Source organism: Sapajus apella, unplaced genomic scaffold (assembly GCF_009761245.1).
Source record: "Sapajus apella isolate SASKATOON/1434 unplaced genomic scaffold, GSC_monkey_1.0 scaffold2, whole genome shotgun sequence".
Taxonomy (NCBI): domain Eukaryota; kingdom Metazoa; phylum Chordata; class Mammalia; order Primates; family Cebidae; genus Sapajus; species Sapajus apella.
The window spans coordinates 7,754,596-7,777,015 of record NW_022436942.1 but is presented as its reverse complement, the minus strand read 5'-3'; the positions used below and the strand labels follow the sequence as shown (position 1 = coordinate 7,777,015).

The following is a 22,420-nucleotide window of genomic DNA, read 5'->3' as shown; positions in this document are numbered from 1 at the left end:
GTCTCAGCCTATTGGTCAGGCCAGTCTCCACCTCCTGAGCTCAAGTGATCTGTCTGCCTCAGCCCCCCAGATTGCTGGGATTACAGGCATGAGCCACTGCACTGGGGTCCTTTCTTCAGTACTTTAAAAATGTCATGCCACTCTCTCCTGCCTGTAAGGTTTCCACTGAAAATTCTGCTGCCCAATGTATTAGAGCTCCATTGCATGTTATTTCTTTCTATTCTTTTGCTGGTTTTAGGATGCTTTCTTTATCTTTGACCTTTGGGAGTTTGAATATTAAATGTCTTGAGATAAACTTATTTGGGCTACATGTGCTTTGTATTCTATAGCCTTGTACTTGGCTATTGATATCTTTCTCTAGCTTTATGAACTTTACTTGTATTATTCCTTTGAATAACCTCTTTCAAGTTTATTTGGAGACCAACCGCCTTTAGCCCTTGGTGGTGAGACTTGCAGGAACTCAAGTTTTGACTACCAGGATTGGCAAGTTTTCCTTGGCTGGGGCTGGATGTAATGCACACACTTCATGGGTAAGAGTCGGTTGAGTTTGGTCTCATTTTGCTTTCTGCTATAATAAGGGAAGCACTGAATTCAATGCCTTAACAATTTCTGGCTCTGCCTCCTTCTAGGGCACAAAAGAATTCTCTTTGCACCACATCGCTGCTGCCAGGGAATGGAGAAAAACCAGTGTCAGTGATTTAAGACTGTTTCCTGGCCATGCACGGTGGCTCATGCCTGTAATCCCAGCATTTTGAGAGGCTGAGGCAGGCAGATCATGAGGTCAGGAGTTTAAGACCAGACTGGCCAACATGGCGAAACCCCATCTCTACTAAAAAATACAAAAATTAGCTGGGCATCGTGTCTTGTGCCTGTAATCCCAGCTACTTGGGAGGCTGAGGTAGGAGAATTGCTTGAACCAGGACCAAGGAAGTGGAGCTTGCAGTGAGCTGAGATTGAGCCACTGCACTCCAGCCTGGGCTACAGAGCTAGACTTCATCTCAAAAAAAAAAAAAAGACTGTTTCCTACCTTTTCAATGCCTCTTTCAGCAATATAAAGGTAAAAACATGTACTGTGTGTGTTCACCTAATTTTTGGCTTTAATGAAGGTGCTTTTTTTGTGTTGTGTGTAGATAGTTTTTAAATTGGTGTCTTTGTGGGGTGGTGGACAATCAGTGGAGTTTTCTATCTGCCATTTTGTTTCACCTCTCCTCTGAATTTCTTTTAAATCCACCCACACACAAAATCTTTACCTTTAAACTAGCAATTTTTTGCACTTACATTTATTGTATATATTGATCTAGACTTATTTCTACTATTATAGATGATTATGTCAAATTTAAACCCCCTACTATTGACCTAACATATATCTTTTTCTGAAGCTTTCTTCCTGTGTTTCCTTGTAGTAGTTTGATGGTTTTAGGTCTTACATTTAGGTATTTAATCTATTGTGTGTTAATTTTGCATATGGTGTAAAGTAAGGGCTCCACTTCATTCTTTTCTGTTTGAGTATCTGGTTTTTCCAATACCATTAGCTGAAGTGACTCCTTCCTTCTTGTGTGGTCTTGGCACCCTTATTGAAAGTAATTTGTCCATATACGCAAGTGATTATTTCTGAGCTCTATATTCTGTTCATTTGTCTACATATCTATCTTTATGCCAATACAACAGTATCTTAATTACTGTTGCTTTGCAATATATTTTAAAATCAGGAATGTGAAGCATCCAATTTTTCTTCTGGATTGTTTGGCTATTCAATGTGCCTTTGGATTCTACATAAGTTTTAGGTTGTTAATCTCTATTTCTATAAAAATGCTATGGAGATTTTGATGGGGATTACATTGAATCTATAGATGGCTTTAGATAGTATGGATGTTTTAACAATATTAAGTCTCCCAATCCATGAGCATGAAATGTTTTTCCATTTATTTGTGCTTTATATCTTTCATTTTTTCCTAGTTTACATGTACAAATATTTCTCTTCTTTGGATAAGTTTATCCCTATGTGTTTTATCTTTTTTAATGCTGTAGTAAATGGAATTTAGTTAATTTCCTTTTTGGGATGTTTATTGTTAATACATAGAAATACACTAATTTTTGAATGTTGATTTATATCCTGCAACTTTGATCTATTTGCTTATGAATTCTAACAGGTTTTTTGGTGGAATCTTTATGTTATTATATAAAATATGAACAGTATTAATTTTAATTCTATTCCAATTTGAATGACTTTTCTTTCTTTCTTTCTTTCTTTTTTTTTTTTTTTTTTTGGTCCAATTGCTCTGGCTAGAACTTCTAGCCCTGTTTCAATTGTTAGTAGTGAAAGTAGATGTCTTTCAAATGCTTTTCTGTGTTTATTGAGATAATCATGTGGTTTTGTTGTTTCTTAATGTGATGTATTAGATTGATTATTATTTTATGTTTAGTCATTTTTGTATTCCATGTATACATCCCACTTGGTCATGACATGATATGCTTTTGATGTGCCGTCGAATTCAATCTGCTAGTATTTTGTTTAGGATTTTGGCATTAATATTCAACAGAAATATTTGTCTGTAGTTTTCTTTTTTGTATCTTTATCTTATTTTGGTAACAGGGTAATGCTAGCTGAATAGAATAAATTTGGGCAGGTACTCTCTTCTTCAATTTTTGAAGGAGTTTAAAAACAATTAATGTCAATTCAGCTTTAAGAGTTTGGTAAAATTCTCCAGTGAAATCATCTGATCCTGGGCTTTTCTTTGTCAGAAGGTCCTTGATTTCTACTTCAATGCTCACTCTAGTTGTAGCTTTTTCAGATTATTTACTGACTTATGATTCAGGTTGTATGCTTCTAGAAATTGAATCTTTTTTTCTAGGTTTTCCAATTTGTTGGAATAAAATTATTCATTGTAGTCTCCTCTTTTATTTCTAATTTTGGCTAATTAAGTCTTCTCTCTCTTTTTTTTTTCCCTACTTTACCTAGGGGTTTGAAAATTTCGTTAATATATTCAAGGAACAAACTCTTGGGGTGACTTTTTCTATTGTTTTGCTGTTTTCTTATTTAGTCACCTCTAATCTAAATCTTTATTATATCCTTTCTTCTCCTAACTTTATGTTCTGTATTCTTTTTTTATTTTCCTAGTTTCTTGAAAAGTAAAGTTATGGTTGATTTGAGATTTTTCCTTGTTTTTAACATAATCATCCACCACTAAAAACTACCCTTCTAATAGTGATTTCACTGACTCCCATAAGATTTGATATGCTGTGTTTTTATTTTTATTTGTCTCTACATATTTTCTGAATTTCCTTGTGATTTCTTTTTTTAAAACTTTTTTGTTGTTTAAGAGTACATTGTAAAGGCTGGGTGTGATGGCTCATGACTGTAATCCCAGTGTTTTGGGAGGCCAGGTGGCTCACTTCAGGTCAGGAGTTCCAGACCAGCCTTGTCAACATAGTGGAACCAAGTTTCTACTAAATATACAAAAATTAGCCAGGTGTGGTGGCATGCATCTGTAATCCCAGCTACACAGGAGGCTGAGGCAGGAGAATCCCTTGAGCCCAGGAGGCAGAGCTGAGAACACACCATTGCATTCCAACCTGGGTAACAGAATAAGACCCCATCTCAAAATAATAATAATAATAAGAAGAATAAGAATAAGAAGGACAGGGTGATAGAAAGAACACATGGGTAAGAACTTTTGCTGCAAACAAAATTCAAAGACAAAGAATTTGAGACAATATAATAAATCTGGAATTGTCAAGGTATAACAAGGAGGTCTAATGTAGCTGAAGAGGAATGAGCAAGGAAATGAATAACAACATAAGCTTAGAAAGATAAAAGGGATTATTATTTGGGGGAGGTTCAGAAGAGAGAACAGATCATTTATGGCCCTATAAGTCATTGGAAAGCCTTCATATTACTATAAATCACATGAGAAGACACACAGTGGAAGCATAATGTAATTCTTATTTTGAAAGTATTTCTCTAGCTACTAAGTTTAGAAGAGACTATTAGGCAGATGGGAGAAGAACTAGAAAACTGTATCAGGAAGCTGTTGCACTAATTGAGTTGAGAAGTGGTGGTAGAGACTACTGGGAGTGCAGGAGGTTATGAGAAGTAGTCTCTTAGTTCAGGTTAATAGAATAGCAAAGATTTGGTGACTGAGACAACAGAAATTAGTATGTCACATTACTGGAGACTGAGAAGCCTGAGATTAGGGATCGAGTGCGGTTGGGTTCTTGTAAGGAACCTCTTCCTGATTTACAGATGGCCATCTTCCTACTGTATCCTCATGTGAAAGAAAGAGGGGAGAGATAGAGAGAAAGAGAGAGAGAGAGAGAGGAGAGAGAGAGAGACTTATTTCTTATAGGGCACAAATCCCATAATGGGGGCTCTACTCTCATGACCTAATTACTCTGCAAAGGCTCTATCCCCAGTAACATCACACTGAAAATTAAGATTTTAACATACAAATTTGGGGAAACACAAACATGCAATCAATAAGATTTTAATAGTAGGGTCAAAAGGAACTAGTGTGTAGCTGTGGATGTGAGCTATAAGAGGAAGAATAAATCAATAAATTTTGTTAAAATGAAATTGAAAATTAACACATCTATAACCACTGCATCTTAGGCTAAATGTCACTCATTTACATTGGTCGTAGAATTTTCCTTTACCTATGTCAAGTTTCATTTTTCAGCTGGCCTCACTGAAATGCTATCTTTGAGAATGCACTGCCACTCCCTTCACAGCCTATGCTAGTCAGTTGGAAATAAAGAATAGTTTACCATCATGGCCATCTGAGAACAGTGTCTAGCTTTCTATAAATATGCTAATGGCATTAATTTAAAAAACAGTTTTAACTGAACTGCTATAATAATTTGACAAGTGTAACCAACTTGGAAAACCATGCTTTTTCAGTGTAGTTCTAATATTAAAAGCCCTGAGAAGTACCACTTGGTATATGGAAAAATAGGCATGCTTTTTAATGATACAAATGTTTGTAAGTAAAGAAGAAAAGTTATTTTAATTCTATGTACCTGTAAATATTATGGAGTTCTTTGATTAACCAATTTTCTCTTTTTCTTCTGCTTTTTCTTAGATGTTCTTGGCAGCCCTGTCATTCAGCCATATTGCTAGGACACTAAGTTCAAGCATTATGAAAAGTTCCATCACTCAAATAGAAAGGAGATTTGGCATATCCTCTTCTCTTGCTGGTTTAATTGATGGAGGCTTTGACATTGGTAACTTTTAAAAAAAAATTAATCCAGGTTTACAGAGGTAAAACAACAGCAACAACTGTTCATAAATACCCATCTGTGGCCTGTTAGGAACTGGACTGCACAGCAGGAGATGAGTGGTGGGCTAGTGAGCATTATCTATCACCTGAGCTCTGCCTCCCGTCAGATCAGCGGAGGCATTAAATTCTGACAGGATCGCGAACCCTCATGTGAACTGCGCATGTGAGGGATCTAGGTTGCCCACTCCTTCTGAGAATCTAACTAAAGTCTGATGATCTGAGGTGGAACAGTTTCGTCCTGAAACCCTCCGCCCCCAACCCACCCCATCTATGGAAAATTGTCTTCCACCAAACTGGTCCCTGGTGCCAAAAAGTTTGGGGATGGCTACTTATACCACTTGTTCTCAGCCGGGGTTAAATTTGTCCCATGGGCAGTATCTGAATAGATTTTTGTTTGTCACTGCTGGGTAGGGAGAGACACTACTGGCACCTATGGATAGAGGCCAAGGATACTGATAAACATTCAACGATGTACAGTATAGACCCAAGAAAAAATTATCTAGTCCAAACTGTTGATAGTGAACATGCTGAAAACACCCAGATCCTACACAAACTCATTCCTTGCAAACAAGTGACTTGAAAGGTTTTACCTCCCCTTTTTCAGGATGCCCCAGTGTGAAGACAGGTTGAGAAAGGACTATAATTTTTGTGGCTTTATGTGGGAGGAACCACTTTGGAACAAACTAAGTTAGACATTTAGTATCCAAGTGGGTACAGAATTTAGGGTTAAAAGTTGTTTTTAGAACATTGAAGACATTGATTTGTTATCTTAATTTTAATTTTGGATTTCTCTAAAAATAGATTTTATACAATTATTGAAAATTATTTTTTATTATTTCCTGAATTGATAGCTCACTGCCTTTTTTCCTTTTTCTTTTAACCTTTTAATTATTTAAAGAGACCCCAAAATTATGTCTATTTTATAGATTGCAAATATTTTCTACAAGTTGGCTGATTATCTTTTAACTTTATTTACAGTATGCTTAACTAATGGCCATTTTTAAAGTAATCCCATAAAGGAAGGCTTCTCTTTCCTTTAAATTCTGAATTTTTGTGATTCAGAGGATATTTTATCTTACACGTCCTTAATTTTTCCATGCTCCAGGCTTAATGAAAGCATCTAGAATTTTATAATTAGAATTTTATTAGTTTTAAATTTTAACTTCCCATATGTATTTTTATTAAGAAATGAATTCTTTATGTTATTATTAAACTTTGCAGCTCTTCATCAGCAATGATTTGAACATAATTATAACTTTAGTTTCTTGGCTTACATCTGTTTCTTGAATCTTGTGGCTTCAAGTCTCATCTTTAGTTTTTCTGGAGTTTATGTTCAAGAATAGACAATCTTCTGTATCTGCAGGTTACGGAGCCACAAATTCAACAACTGTGGATGAAAATTATTCAAAAATACATCAAAATTAACAATAGTGCTATAACAATAGAAACGAATATAAAAACAACACTCTATAGTAACCATTTACATTGCATTTATTTTGTATTTGGTATTATAAGTAATCTAGAGATGAGTTAAAGTAGACAAGGAGAATGTGCATAGGTTTTACATAATCCTATGCCATTGTATAAAACAGATTTTAGCATCCAAGAATTTTGGTATCTGCAGGATATCCTAGAGCTCATCTTCCTTGAACACTCATCATGACTGTAGTTATTACTTTCCAGAAAGAATTGAACACATGGGATACCTTATGAGCCTTTGCTCATTGAAAAATGTGTTTATTATCATAGTCAAGCAAAAATTTGTCTGAGTATGGAATTAAAAATTGAAAATATTTTTACTCAGAATATTTACAACATTTATCTACTGTGTTATCACACTCAATGTTTCATGTAAGAAATCATTGCAGTACAATACACAGGGGGACTACAAGAGTGGGGAGGAATGGAGAAGGGAAAGTGTGAAAAAGCTACCTATTGGGTTCTGTGTTCACTGCCTGGGTGAAAGGTTCAATTGTACCCTAAGTTTTAGCATCATGAAATATACCCTTGTAACAAACCTCACATATACGCCCTGAGTCTAAATCAAAATAGAGAGAAATTTTGCATAAAGCTGAGAACTTACCTAAAAGAAATTACTACCAGTATCATACTCATGCACTTTCTCTTTATCTCTGAACATGCATCTCCTCTTTATTTCTATGGTCTCATTTTCTCGTTTTGCATTACCTCTGTTCAAGAAATGTAAGCACTTACAACTAAATGCTTGTGTTGTCCTGTAGCTCAGGGAATTATTTATTTTCTGTTTCTGATTTGATTCTCTCCCTACTTTATTATTTCTTTCCTCCTGAATCATATATAAGATGAACATTAAGTTTGATGGGTATGGCCAACAGCGGTGGCTCATGCCTGTAATCTCAGCACTTTGGGAGGCCAAGGTGGATGGATCACCTCAGGTTGGGAGTTCGAGACAAGCCTGGCCAACATGGTGAAAGCCCATCTCTACTAAAAATACAAAAATTAGCCATGCACTGTGGTGGGCACCTGTACTGTAATCCCAGCTACTTGAGAGGCTGAGGCAGAAGAATCACTTGAACCCGGGAGGTGGAGTTTGCAATGCGCAGAGATTGCTCCATTCCACTCCAGCCTGGGCAACAAGAGTGAAACTCTGTCTAATAAATAAACAAATAAATACATAAAATTGGGGAGTATTTTTCCCTTTACATTTTTTCTTGTAAATTTTTACTTTTTGTATGTTTCATCAGTTTTCTTTGATGCCATCTTCCATCATATTGATTATTGAGTTCCAACTCATATATTTTTAATTTACAACGATATTTTGTTGTTCTCTTATTATTTCCAGGATGCCAATTCTGATTTTATGGATACAACCTTTCCTTGTACCTATAAAAATACTAACACGATGTTTTTCTTTAGTTTCTACTCTTTTTAGTTTAATCCTTAATTTACGTGTTGCTTCTTTTGTTGACTTTATCTGCCAGTTCATTTTGGTGCTTTCCTTTCACACTATTTTTTTCAACCAGTGTTCAGTAATTCTTGTTCATTGTTCTTTGTTATACATGAGGCTCCAGATACATCTGAATTGGTCTACTTAGAATGCTTTTCTTCCAGTTTGTAATTTAAATAATTTATACCTAACCTTAAATCTCAAATGACCTTTCCTCCAGGAAACTTTTCTGAAGCCCCTAATTAACTCCCCATCTTTCTATACTCTAATAACACCTCTATCCATCTGTTTTACATTTTCCCTAAAATTTTTCTTGTTCTGGCTCTGAATACTACAGTACATACATAATAGAAATTTAAAGAACACTAGGAATAAGTGAATAAATGCTCGAGTGACTACCTTTCCCTGAGATCAGGATTTTTTTTATTCCTATACAATCCAGTCAACTCCAGATTTTTAATAAAATTTCTCTTCAATAATATTGCCAAATAACCCAAGTGCTTTATTTTGTATGTAAAACTTACTCTACTTATTATTAGTACCATACAATTTTTCAATGATAGCTTTACTGTCGGTGAGTGTATCTTCTCAATTAAATACCCTGGACTTTGAGGGAAAGTACTATGTACTGGGCTCAATTTGCCTCCATTCTGGGATCTTTAATTCTACCAAACACAAAACTGGGCTAAGTCGTATCAACATAATTTTGTTATCTTTCTAGGAAATTGTCTTGTGATTTTATTTGTAAGTTATTTTGGATCCAAACTACACAGACCAAAGATAATTGGAATCGGTTCTTTCTTTACGGGAATTGGAAGTATTTTTATTGCTTTGCCTCATTTCTTCATGGGATAGTAAGTGTTAAATATCTCTGTGCCATTAATTATTGTTAATTTGTAAATTAGTAGTAGAATTTTATTTTTATCCTTTTAAGTAGGCAGTTACCTTTTGAGAAGAATACTCACTAAGTAGGTATAGAAATGGTTTATATTTTCTACATTATAATTGATTTATTGCTGTATTCGTCATGGCTTTCAAAGACTGAAATACAAATAACAATAGATAAAGTATACAGTTTCATATAAATAAATGAGCACTCTTCATGACTTTTTCATATAACATATACACCTTATGTTGTCGTGTATAAGATTTTGATTATACCCAGTAAGACGTCAACACTTAACCCACTACACTGTAGGTTTTCCCACCATCATTTCACAGAGGCTGTTTTTGAAGTCACTGTACAGTTATGATTACAGTAAGATGCTCATGAGAAAAAAATTTTAAGTGGCATAAATAATATGGAAGCTTGTTTTTCACAAAGAAGTTAATGTAACCATTCCAAGGATGATCTGTTTCTGCTTGTTTTTATCCTATTGCATGGCTTTGACCTTCTGGGCCAAATTGCAGCAATATATTTCCTGGCGACAGGATGGAAAAAGAGAAGAACAAGTAGAAGAAGCAAAGTGCACACAGGATGAAGCTTAAGGAACATTTTCAGAAGCATAATCTTCCACTGACTTCACATGACCAGAAGTTAGTTACATTTCACACACACATATGTAGAGCTGGAAAAAATAGACATTACTCCAGGCTGCCATGTTCCCAGCTAAAAAGCCTGACTTCAGTTACTATGGAAGGAGAAAAGAGGGGATATTAAGAGACAATCAGCAGTTTCTGTTAGAGACACCAATTACTTACTCATTGCCAAATCCAACAATCACACTATTAGGTCACCATATTAATTCTTTTTTTTTTTTTTTCCATATTTGACCCTTATAAAAACTTCATAGTGGTACTGCTCTACCTTATTTTCATTATATCATATTCTCCTTACTCATTTTCTATCTTCCTGGCCTCTTTATCATGCTCGCCCTTTCCTTCTTCTTCTGACACTATAATGTCAGTACTTCCTAATTTTCTCTTTAATCTTCTTAATTTATTATTCTTTATTCTTTATAATTTGTAAGAAGGATGTCCCTTAAATGCAACTATTACAGGTGAACCTTCCATTCCTCCCTACAATTGAGGACCACATTCCAGGCCTGCATTTCTCTAAATATGCCATATTATGTTATACAAATATGTATATGTGTGTGTGTCAGACATATTGGCCATTTTTGAAGATATTTCAAAGGATGAATATAGCTAGCAGTTTTAATAAAGTAGGTGAAACTAAGATATTTCTTATATTTACCAGAATATAAGCAGTCTTGGGATAATAGCAAGGTGATAAGCCACCCTATCTGCAGAGTATTGGATTATCTTTCTCAGTTATTAGATTGATTTAATATACATTGTTTCTATAGCCTTGAGAACTTTTCTTCCTTTGTCTATTAAACCTATGCATCTCCAGGATTCATTTCATCTGTCATTCTCCTCATGACATCTATCTAGTCCCTTGGTCCCTGCACCTCCAGGTAAAGCTGATAATTCCTTTTTTCTTTGTGAAAACTCAGGACCTTGTATATTAAACTGATTATATATTCTATTATATATGTTTATCTTAGAGAGTGTTAGCTCCCCCAAGTACTAAAATTGTGTATTTTATTTCTGTTCTTTAAGCTGAGCATAATACCTGGCCTACAGTAGGCTGCCTTTGGAGTTCATAGAGCACCTTGGTAGTTTGGAGTGTCAGCATTTATCCTATTCTGGCTCCATCTGTGTCATTTCCATTAAGTTCTCACATCAAGCTGAAATGGACTACATTTTTTTTTTTTACTAAGTTGTGAAGAGCTGAACAGAGAGAGAGGGAGATAGAAAGAGGGAAAGAGGAGAAAGAGTGTCTGTGTGTGTGTGTGTATGTGTGTGTGTGCGTGTGTGTGTGTGTGTGTGTGTGTGTCTCCATGGAAAAAAGTCAGACACATTGGCCATCTTTGAAGATATTTCAAAGGATGAATATAGCTAGCAGTATTAATAAAGTAGGTGAAACCAAGATATTTCATATATTTATCAGAATATAAGCAGTACTGGGATAATAGCAAGGTGATAAGCCACCTTATTTGCAGAGTATTGAATTATATTTCTTAGTTATTAGATTGGTGCAAAGGTAATTGTGGTTCTTATCTTTGAAAATAATGGCGAAAACCGCAATTACTTTTGCACCAATTTAATAATACTTCCCTTTCATTTTCACCCTTCACCTCTCCTAGAACACGTGTTGCAAAATTGTCAAAGAGGATTCTGGTAGTTTGGAGGAGATAGTGATGCAAATAAAGGGAAAATTGTTTGTATTTCTGGGAGAAATGAAAATTTTCAGTAGATAACGAAAATGTTTGATCCAGTGATGTTCTTACAGTTATAGGTATTCTAAAGAAACCAATATCAATTCATCAGAAAATTCAACATCAACCTTATTCACTTGTTTAATTAATCAAACTCTATCACTCAATAGAACATCATCTGAGATAGTGGGAAAAGGTAAGCATTAATGTTGACAGTTAAAGATATTCAAAAATTTATAAATTTAATTATACCTGCAACAGTTATTGTGATATTTATTATCAAAATTGATTTAAAAACAAATAGGCAAAACATTTAATCCTTACAAACACATACAGACAAAATTAGTGTTAATATACACAGTTGACCCTTGAAAACTTATATGCAGTCTTTTTCCAACAAAACGGGATAAGATACTCACCTACATGGAGGACCAACTATTTCTATACACAGGTTCTGCAAGGCTAACTGCAGGACTTAAGTCTGTGAATTTGGATGCATTCAGGTTGTCCTGGAAAAAATCCTCTAACTTAACAAGAAATTATCACATTGTATATAAAAAGCATTTAAGAGTGGGTAAGTGAAGAGAATAAATTCAACAGAAAATTGATAAGGAACACGTGAAGATAGTAAAGCAGAAAGTGTCATAAATAGTTGAATAATGTTACTTTGCTCTTCATAAAAAAATCCAAATTATTTTACTGATTTAAGACTTTTTACCTCTAATAATAAAAGTAAGTGATAAATTATAGCACTAAAGATTTTTCTACCTATTACACAGGAAAAAAAAATAAATGAGGTGGAGAAAAAAGATATCACATTTTATGTATTACTGGGAGTATGTGATTTTCTAAGTCTTCTAGAGATTAATTTTCAATATAAAAGAACAAAAATGTACTTGCCTATTCAATAAGGAATTCTCCTCTATTGATTAATCTTAAGGAAATAATCAAAAATGTGCACAAGGACTTCTTTACAATTATATCCATTAAATTTCTGTGTAAAAATAAAAACTTAGAAATATAATAAAAAATGAGAGATTGATTAAATAAGTTATGAACCTGTTATTCAACACACTACTATTTAGTCATTAAAATGTTGATATAAAAGAATTGTTAATGACATGAGAAAATCATCAAAATATAATGTTAACTGTATAGGCAGTTTATAACATGACCTGGATGTTTAGGTATATAATGTGCTTGGTAAATACTATGCACATTTTTGCACACTAAAAATGGAAGATATATAACTATTGAAATGAAACAAAAGAAAATTGTTTTCTCTGTGCTCCTCTGTATTTTAAAATTTTACAAAGTGAATATGAATCACTAGAAATAAAAAAAATCAATAATTAAGCATTTAAAATAGCTGAATTTCTAATAGACATGACAAAATTGATGTTTGAAATAAAACACTCTCTTGTTTGAATAGGTTGTGGAAAGGAACCTGGGTCACACATGTGGATATATGTCTTTGTGGGCAATGTGATCTGTGGAATAGGGGAAACCCCCATAATGCCACTGGGGTTTTCTTACATTGATGATTTTGCCAAGGAAGGACATTCTTCTTTCTATGTAGGTAATGTGCAAAAATATAAGTTGCATGATTACTTTCCCTGGGTCTACCCTTGAAATAGTAGTGCTACTGAAGTCATTCTTTACCTGTTATAAAAAGAATTTGGAGGTATGTATTGTGTAATACTATTTTTTAAATCATGTTGAATTAAGACCGTGTATTCTTGGCATCTGATACAATTGTTTTATAATATTTTCAGGTATTCTGAAGGGGATGAGTGCGATTGGTCCAATAGTTGGCTTTACAATAGGATCTGTGTTTGCTAAAATGTACGTGGATATTGGATATGTAGATCTGAGTAAGTACAGTCTAAACAAGGTACCATGATGGTGTCTTTCAAGTGTAGAATACCATTATCCCAAATAATTGAATTGATTCTTTCAGTTGTTCTTCACTTACTATAATTCAAAATTTACAATTATAAAATAAATACATTAATAATCAGAATAAAAATAAAATTCAGCTCCTATTTATACCATGCTTTTACAACTAAATACAAAATTACGGAACTTTAACAAACTTATGTTAGAGTATTAGATCCAAAATAACAAAATAACCAGATGTCTCTCTCTCAGAAATGATGACTCAATGAAGTAATTTGATTTTGTAGTTAATGGTGGCTTGAATGTTGATGTGCAGAACTCAGAGCTTGCTTTGCTAAAGCCTTATTGTTACTGCTGCATTGACTTATGGCTGGAGTGATTTGAGATACTTCACTGTGCATGTTGGTCATGGTCATTTTTCCTGGCCCTAGCAGAGGGCATGGCATAAGAACAAATGAATGAACAAGAAAGACACATGCATGAAATCCATTAACTTTTGTATCCATTCTGAGAGCATGTTTTCTTTCTCATCTCAGAGAAAAGAGAGGCCATATTATAAAAACTGCCCATAGAAGGCCTTCCTTCCTACAAATATACCTGTATCATATCACCAAACTCCAAGTAAAAGGTATCCATCTTTAGCCAATGTTGATAGATCCACCTGGGGTGTAGATTCCCTCTTCCTGCCTGTTCTCCACCTCCACCATCTTTTTTCTCCAGCCAATACACTCAAGTATTATATTTCCCATCTTCTTTCATATATGCAATTTTTTGTATCTCCACACAACTTTCTAGCTGATTTTGTTTTTCTATTTATCTTCAGAGCTAAGCACCTAAAATACAACCACCTAAATTATTAACAGATGTCTTACCTTCTCACCAGCCATCCGTTTTTCAATCCCCTATAATTTCTTTCTACCACTAATAAAATACAATCAATTTCTACCTAACTTACTAAATCTAATGAATACTTTTCTATATCTTGTGCTTATTAATATCTCTAGTACTTCTTCATCTTTTTCCTTCTTAGATGTCTTATGAACAGCTAAAGCACAATATGTCAAAATCTGATCTCATCATCTTACCTCCAAATACACTTTGTTCCCTATAGTCCCTTTCTTGATGAAAGGGACTATAGGGAACCTTAATTCAATTACTAACTGAACTACTTTGCCTTGTAATCTTACACTTCCTCACATTTACACTTAGGAGGATTTTTCTCTCTTTTTCATTCGCGTCATTCTTAACGTCTATTCCAAATGTGGCTCCTTTTAGAGAAGCCTTACTTCACCACTTTCCATTGGTCCCAAATTAGGTGTCCTGATTAATCATCAAGGGTATGTCTTTACTGTAGCCCTTCTCACAATGATCTATAAACATTTGTGTACTTACCCTCTACCTCTTTTAGAAAATGACAGAATGGTATCTGTCTTAACAAAAACTGATTAGTGTTTGTGAGTAAGCCAATCTGATTTTCTGTCCCACCAGGACTACAATGGATTGCTTCAAATAGATGGAAGGATTTATTTCTAAAATGGAATAGACATCACAACAGGCCCACGAACTGGAAAGTGTTTGCTAGTGTAAAACTAAAGCAAATACCTGATGAAATGTTTTGTATCTTCTATTTTTCTCATATGCCTTAGAGTAGCTACACATTATATACATTATTTCTCTTCACCTTCAGTTTCATTATTGCATTTATGACTATGAGTACAGAAATAAGTGGTGAAGTTCTTTAGGGTAATGGTTTTATACCCTCTCCACTCTTTTCAGAAATAATTATAATATTTTAGAATTCATGGTGATTCAATTTCTATCACTGAATGTTCAGACCTTGCTGTATCTTCTCCTATTCAATGATGAGCATGAAGTGAATTTATTATAAAGTTTCCTTTGGTATACTTTAATACCTACAGAAGCCAAAGAGATAACATAAATGAGTGAACAGTGTCAGGGACAGGAAATTAGAGTGTGATAGTTAGACTGGGAAGAATTGGTGGTGGTGAACTGTTCTCCCCACAAACCGAAAATCACATGTGTCCCTCAGTCCAGGCTTATTCTTTTCATGTAACATTGGGCCCAGCATTGAAAAGACCTTCTGATTGGTTTTCCAGAAAATCCAGAAACTAGGATATATGTAAAATTTTTTAGTTTTTAAGACAGTGTATGAGACAAATAAACACTTTGTAGACCTTGTCTACCTAGGTTATGATCTTTAGTTTCTATATGTAGAATAGTGTAAGAACGGAAAATATGTCATCAAAATCACATTTTTTACAGCTGCTAAATTCATATTTAGCATGTAGATGGTGTCACCGATTTAATCAATCATTTCCTAAAGTCTGTCTCACTTAAAGATTATGAAACAATATGATTGTGTAAATCAATTTTAAGCTTACATCTGTCCATGCCTGAAAATAATTTACTTCCATTGGCAAAAGTTGCAATTACTTTTGCAACAACCTAATAGATAGTTTTAAATCAAGTCAATATTTTCTCACGTTAATGAGTTTTCTTATAGATCAAAGAGTAATGGCACCATTAATCTGTGCCACAAACTTCTATGGTCTTTGCGTTTCTGTGGCATATGCTTTTATTTATTACTTTTGTTTTATTGTGGTAAGAACAATTACAGTGAAATCTACCTTCCTAACAGATTTTGAAAAGTACAGTTAAAACCCTTGAACAACACAGTTTTGAACTGTGCAGGTCCACACATGCACAGACTTTTTCTAATCGATATACTGGAAAAATTTAGGAGGATATGAAACAATTTGAAAAACTTGCAGATAAACCATGTAGCTTAGAATATAGAGAAGTTAAGAAACAGCCAGGTATGTCATGAATGCATTAAATATATGTAGATATTAGTTTATTTTATCATTAACTATCATAAGACATATACAAATCTACTATAAAAGTTGAAATTTATGGCTGGGCCCAGTGGCTCATGCCTGTAATCCCAGCACTTTGGGAGACCAAGGCAGACAGATTACATGAGGTAAAGATTCAAGACCAGCCTCATCAACATGGTGAAACCCTATCTCTACCAAAAAAAAAAAAAAAAATTAGCCGAGCATTGTTGTGCATGCCTGTAGTCCCAGCTACTCAGAGGCTGGATGAGAGAATTGCTTGAACCCCCAGGGAAGTGGAGGTTGCAGTGAGATGAGATTATGTCACTGCACTCTAACCTGGGAAACAGAATGAGACCCTATCTCAAAAAAAAATTAAAATTTACGAAATTAATGCACAGAAACACTTAAAGACCTTCCTTCATACCATTTGCAGTCAAAGAAATGCAAACAGATTTCAGGATGTAGTATTACATCATAACTGTAGAAAATTAACCATAGTGCATACTATACGACTGTAATTACTTTGTAACCACCTCCTATTGCTAATGCAGTGAGCTTCTGTAGAGAGTATCTACTTAAAATGCCATGTAACTTTAATTATCTCTACATGAGTAGTTTGCCTCTCCAGTAAATTATGTATCACAGTTAAAAAAAAAAAGTGATTTCACATGGTTCTCATATATTTTTCATACTGTTTAGGTCAATCCTATATACATTGACTAAAACCATAGGAGCTATATGAGGTGTCACTAGTGATGCTAGAAGTACAGAGAAAAATCATGAAATTATAAGAAAAAGGTAAATTACTCGAATTACTTGATATGTACTGTAGAGGGAGGTCTGCTTCATCCAACTGTTTCAACATAAATGAATCCTGCACAAAAACCATTGTTACAAAAAAAGGAAATATCTAGATATTTCACTGCAGCTAGGCCAGCAGGCACAAAAATATTGTGCTTTTAGTGAAATCGTTTTTTCCTCATATTAAAAATGCAGCTTCTATATGGGTGCAGGCTTGCCATAAAAGAGGCATATCTATAGACTTGAATATAATTTGAGAAAAAGTAAAGTCATTATATAAAAACTTAAAGCAAAAAAAAAAAAAAAAAAGGTGAAGGATCTAAATGTGGATAATTTAATGCCAGCGAAGGATGATTTGATACTTTTAGGAAGATGTTTACCTTTACAAAAGTGTCCAGATAACAGGGGAAGCAGCTTCTGTCAACCAAGAGGCAGCAGACAAGTTCCAGACACCATTAATAAAATCATAGAAAATAAAGGATATGTGCCTGAGCAGGTTTTTAATGCAGATGAAAATGCCCTATTCTGGAAAAGAAATGTCACAAAGAACATTTATTAAGGAAGAGAAGTGAGCACCAGGATCTAAGGCAAGAAGGGATAGGCTAACTCTACAGTTCTGTATGAATGCAGTGGGGTTTATGATCATAACTGTTCTTTTCTACAAAGCTAATAACACCCAAACCTTGAAGGGAAAAGATAAATACCAGTTGCTAGTCTTTGGGTTGTACAAAAAGAAGACCTGAACAACAAGAACCCTTTTTCTTAAATGTTTCCATCAATGCCTTGTTTCGGAAGACAGGAAGTACTTTGGAGATAAGGGACTGCCTTTAACAGTTCTTTTGATATTGGACAATGCCCCTTTGCCACCCAGAACACTGTGAGTTCAACACTGAAAATGTAGAAGTGGTCTGCTTGCCATCAACCACAGTGTCTCTAATTTAGCCTCTAGACAAGAGGGTTATAAATTTTAAAGCTCATTACCAATGGTACTCTGTAGAAAGGAGTGCCAATGCCATAGAAGGGAATTACCAGAGAGAACACAATGAAAGTCTAGAAGGATTACACCGTTAAAAATGCCATTAGTATTGTTAAAAAATCATGAATGCCATGAAGCCCAAAAAATAAATTTCTGCTGGAGGAAACTGTGTCCAGATGTTGTGCATAATTTTATAGAGCCAATCAAGGAAATTATGAACGAGTTCTGGATACAGCAAAAAAAAAAAAAAAAAAAAAAAAGATGGGAGATGAACAATATCAAGATACGAATCCTGGAGAAATTTGAAATCTAACAGACATCCTACCAGAGGAATTAACAGAAGATGTCCTGATGGAGATGAATGCTTCTGAACCAGTGCCAGATCATGAGGAAGAAGATGTAGGAGAAGCAGTGTGACATTATGTGACATTAGATAATCTTGCAGAAGGGTTCTGATTATTCAAGATTTTTTTTTTTTTTTAACATTTTGGATTTTGGAACATGGACCTTTCTATTATGTGGCCCCTAAAACTAAAGCAAATAGTGAAGGAAGGACTGAAACATTTTTAGAGAAATGAAAAAGCAACAAATAGAAATTATGATGTATTTCTGTAGGTCTACCCTGCATGCCTGCCTCTCCTGCCTTCCCTTCCACCTCCTCCACCTCTTTTGCCTCTGCCACCCATGAGAAACAGACAAACACCATCTTTTCTTACTCCTCCACAGCCTATTCAATGTGTAGAGATGGGATGAAGACATTATGATGATACATTACCATTTAATCAATAGTAAATATATTATCTCTTTCTTATGATTTTCTTAATAACATTTTCTTTTATCTGGCTTACTTTATAGTAAGAATATATTATATAATACATATTCCATATATGTGTTAATTGACTATATATGCTATTGCTAAGGATTCCAGTCAACAGGTATTAATTGTTAAGTTTTGGAGGAGTCAAAAGTTATATGCATATTTTCATCTGTGTGTGGGCACTGGGATCCCTAACTGCCACATTGTTCAAAGGTTAACTGTACAATGCAGTATTATTACCTATAGGCACAATGTTGTACAGCAGATCTCCAGAATTTATTCATCTTCTGTGACTGAAACTTTATATGCATTGAGTAGTGCCCCCCTACTTTCCCTTCCCCTCAACTACTGGAAATCACCATTCCACTCTCTGCTTCTATGAGTTTGACTCTTTCGTAAATCTCATGTAAATGTAATGACACAGTATATATCTTTCTGTGACTGGCCTATTTTACTTAGCATAATGTCTTCAAAGTTCACCCATGCCATATTATTCCATGTTGCAGGATTTCCATCTTTTTAGGCTGAATAGTATTCCATTGTATGTATATACCAAAGTTTGTTTATCCATCTATCCTTCAGTGGACATTAGATTGCTTTTACATCTTGGGTATTGTGAATAGTGTTGCAATAAACACGCAAGTGCCAACATCTCTCTGAGATTCTCATTTCAATCTTTTAGACATATATGCAGAAGTGATATTGTTAAATCATATGAAAGTTGTATTTTTTTTTTGAAGAACATTCAAAATGTTTTTATGTTTTTTATGGTAGCTACAACGTTTTGCATTCTGCCAACAGTGTACAAGTTTTCAAATATCTCCACATCCTTGCCCACACTTTTGTTCTTTTTTTTTTTTTTTTGATAATAGGAATCCTAGTAGGTGCAAGGTGATGTCTCGTTGTGCTTTTGATTTGCATTTCAGTGATAATGAGTGATGTTGAACACTTAACATATTTTCATATATCTGTTATTAATTTGTATATCTTATTTGAAGAAATGTCTGTTCAGATCTCTAGCCAATTTTTTAATCAGGTTTTTAATTGTTTTACTGTTGAGTTGTAGGAGGTCCTTGTACATATTAAAAATTAACCACTTATCACATACATGGTTTGAAAATATTTTCTCTTATTCTGCATGTTGCCTTTACACTCTATTGATTGCTTCATTTGCTGCATAGCAGCTTTTTATTTTGATAGAGTTCCATTTGTTTAATTTCACTTTTGTTAATTGAGGTTTTAATAGTTTCATGTTTCACATTTTAGTCTTTAACCCAGTCTGAATTAAATTTTTTTTATATGATGTAAGATAAGAGCTCAACTCCATTGCTTTGCATGTGAATATCCAATTTTCTCAACACCTTTTGTTGAAGAGACAATCCTTTCACCGTGTGTATTTATAGCACCCTCGTCAAAGGTCAGGTGACTGTATATGCATGAATTTATCTGTGTTCTCTATTGCGTTCCATTGGTCTATATGTCTTTCTTTGTACCAGTACCACATGTATTAATCATACTGTATTAATTTCTTTAGTTTTGAAATATATTTTGTAATTAGGGAAGGTGAGGTCTCTAGCTTTGTTCTTTCTCAAGTTTGCTTTGGCTATCTGAGGTCCTTTTTGGTTTCATATTAATTTTAGAATTGTTTTTTAATTTTTGTAAAAATGCCATGTAATTTTGATAGGTATTGCATTGACTCTGTAGATATATTTGGGTAGTATAAAAATTTAACATTATTATTAAGTCTTTCATCCATGGACATGAGATGTCTTTCCAAGTTTTTGTGTCTTCTTTAAATTTTAATTTTGAAATTTTAGGTGTACAAGTATTTCATTTCCTTATTAAATTTATTCCTGTTTTTTTTTTTCTTTTGGATTCTGTTATTTTGGGATTATTTTTCTAATTACTTTTTTATATAGTTTTTGCTTGGTGTATAGAAATTCAACTTATTTCTTATGATGATTTTGTATACTGCAACTTTAGTGATTTTGTTTATTCAATTCTATCAGGTTTTTTGGGATGTTTTTAGAGTTTTCTGTATATAAAATCATGGAATCTTTAAGTAGAGACAATTTTACTTCTGACCTTCCAGCTTAAGTCCTTTTATTTATGTATTTGTTTGTTTATTTTTTGCTTAATTTCTCTGGCACAGATTTCAATGACTATGTTGAATAGAACTGATGAGAATATGCCTCTGTGCCTTGTGAAAACATTCAGTTTTTCACCCTTGAATTTTATGTTAGCTGTAGGCTTTTCATACATGCCTTTATGTTGAAGCAATTTTATTCTATTCCAAGCTTGTTGAAAGAATTTACCATAAAAGTATGTTGAAGTATCATTCCTGGAGTGCAGTGGCATGATCACAGCTCACTGCAACCTCAACTTTCTGGGTTCAGGTGATTTTCCCACCTCGACCTCCCAAGTAGCGGAGAGTACAGATGCATGCCACCACAACCAGTTAATTTTTGTATTTTTTGTAGGGACTGGGTTTCACCATGTTGCCCTGGCTGGTCCCAAACCTCTGAGCTCAAGTGATCCACCAGCCTTGGCCTCCCAAAGTTCTGGGGTTATAGGCATGAGCCACCTCGCCCTGCTCAAATACTTTCTCTGCATCAACTGATGTGATCATGTGGTTTTTGTCTTTTATTTTGACCAGGTGATGTATTACAGTAATTGTCTTTTGTATGTTGAATTTTACATTTTTATGTTGAAGTTGACCTTTGTATTTGTATTTCAGGTATAAATCCAACTTGGTTATGGTGTCATATCCTTTTAATGGGCTACCAAATTTGATTTGTTCGTATTTCATTGAGGATAATATTTGTCAAGGATATTGCTTTTAGTTTTTTTTTTTTTTTTTCCTTTGGTGTCCTTGTCTGTCTTTTTATCCATGTAATGCTGGCCTCATAAAATGATTTGGAAAGTGATCCCTCCTCTTCAGCTTTTGGGAAAGGTTTGAGAAGAATGGCTACTATTTTTTTTCAAATTTCTAGTAACATAAGTAGAGCCATCTAGTCCTAGGCTTTCTGTTGTTAGGAAGTTTTTGATTACTAATATAATGTTTTACTAGTTTAATTCTGTTTAGATTTTCTTTTTCTTCATGATTTATTCATGGTAGGTTTTATGACTTTAGGGATTTATTTATTCCTTCTTGATTATCCAATTTTTGATATGTAATTATTCGTAATAGTCATAATTATTTTTATATTTGTTATATCAGTTGTAATGTCTCCTTATTCCTTTCTTATTTTGTTTTAATCTTTTTTCTTAGCCTAAATTAAAGTTTCTCAATTTCTTCTCTAATCATCATATTTTTTTCTTTGCTAACTTTGGCCTTTGTTTTTCTTATTATAGTTTCTTGAGGTGTAAACTTGTTTAAGGTTATTCTTTCTTTTAACTGCTATAATTATGTAAATTTTATTAGTGTTTATTGAGAGTAAAAATGCACCAGATGCTGCTAGCTACCATAAACTAACCTCTAATTGTAGGATATAGGAATACAATTTACTCTGCCATTATCACTATAAACTTCCCTCTTAACGCTACTCTTTCTGCATCTCATGATTTTGGAATATCATATTTTAAATCTTGTTTGCCTCAAAATATTTTCTAATTTCCCTTTTTATTTATTTGACCAATTAGT

At 34.0% G+C, this 22,420-nt stretch overlaps 1 protein-coding gene across 1 annotated transcript in view; it reads left to right on the top strand.

Annotated features, from left to right (window-relative positions):
- The first annotated feature begins 5,078 nt into the window (after positions 1 to 5,078).
- LOC116557966 (solute carrier organic anion transporter family member 1B3-like) overlaps positions 5,079 to 22,420 on the top strand; it is a 61,982-nt gene continuing 44,640 nt past the window's right edge. Inside the window, exons 1-5 of the mRNA XM_032287787.1 lie at positions 5,079 to 5,220; positions 8,924 to 9,056; positions 11,501 to 11,622; positions 12,859 to 13,005; positions 13,202 to 13,300. Of these exons, the coding sequence (XP_032143678.1) occupies positions 5,079 to 5,220; positions 8,924 to 9,056; positions 11,501 to 11,622; positions 12,859 to 13,005; positions 13,202 to 13,300 (643 nt within the window). The remainder of the gene's footprint in view (positions 5,221 to 8,923; positions 9,057 to 11,500; positions 11,623 to 12,858; positions 13,006 to 13,201; positions 13,301 to 22,420) is intronic.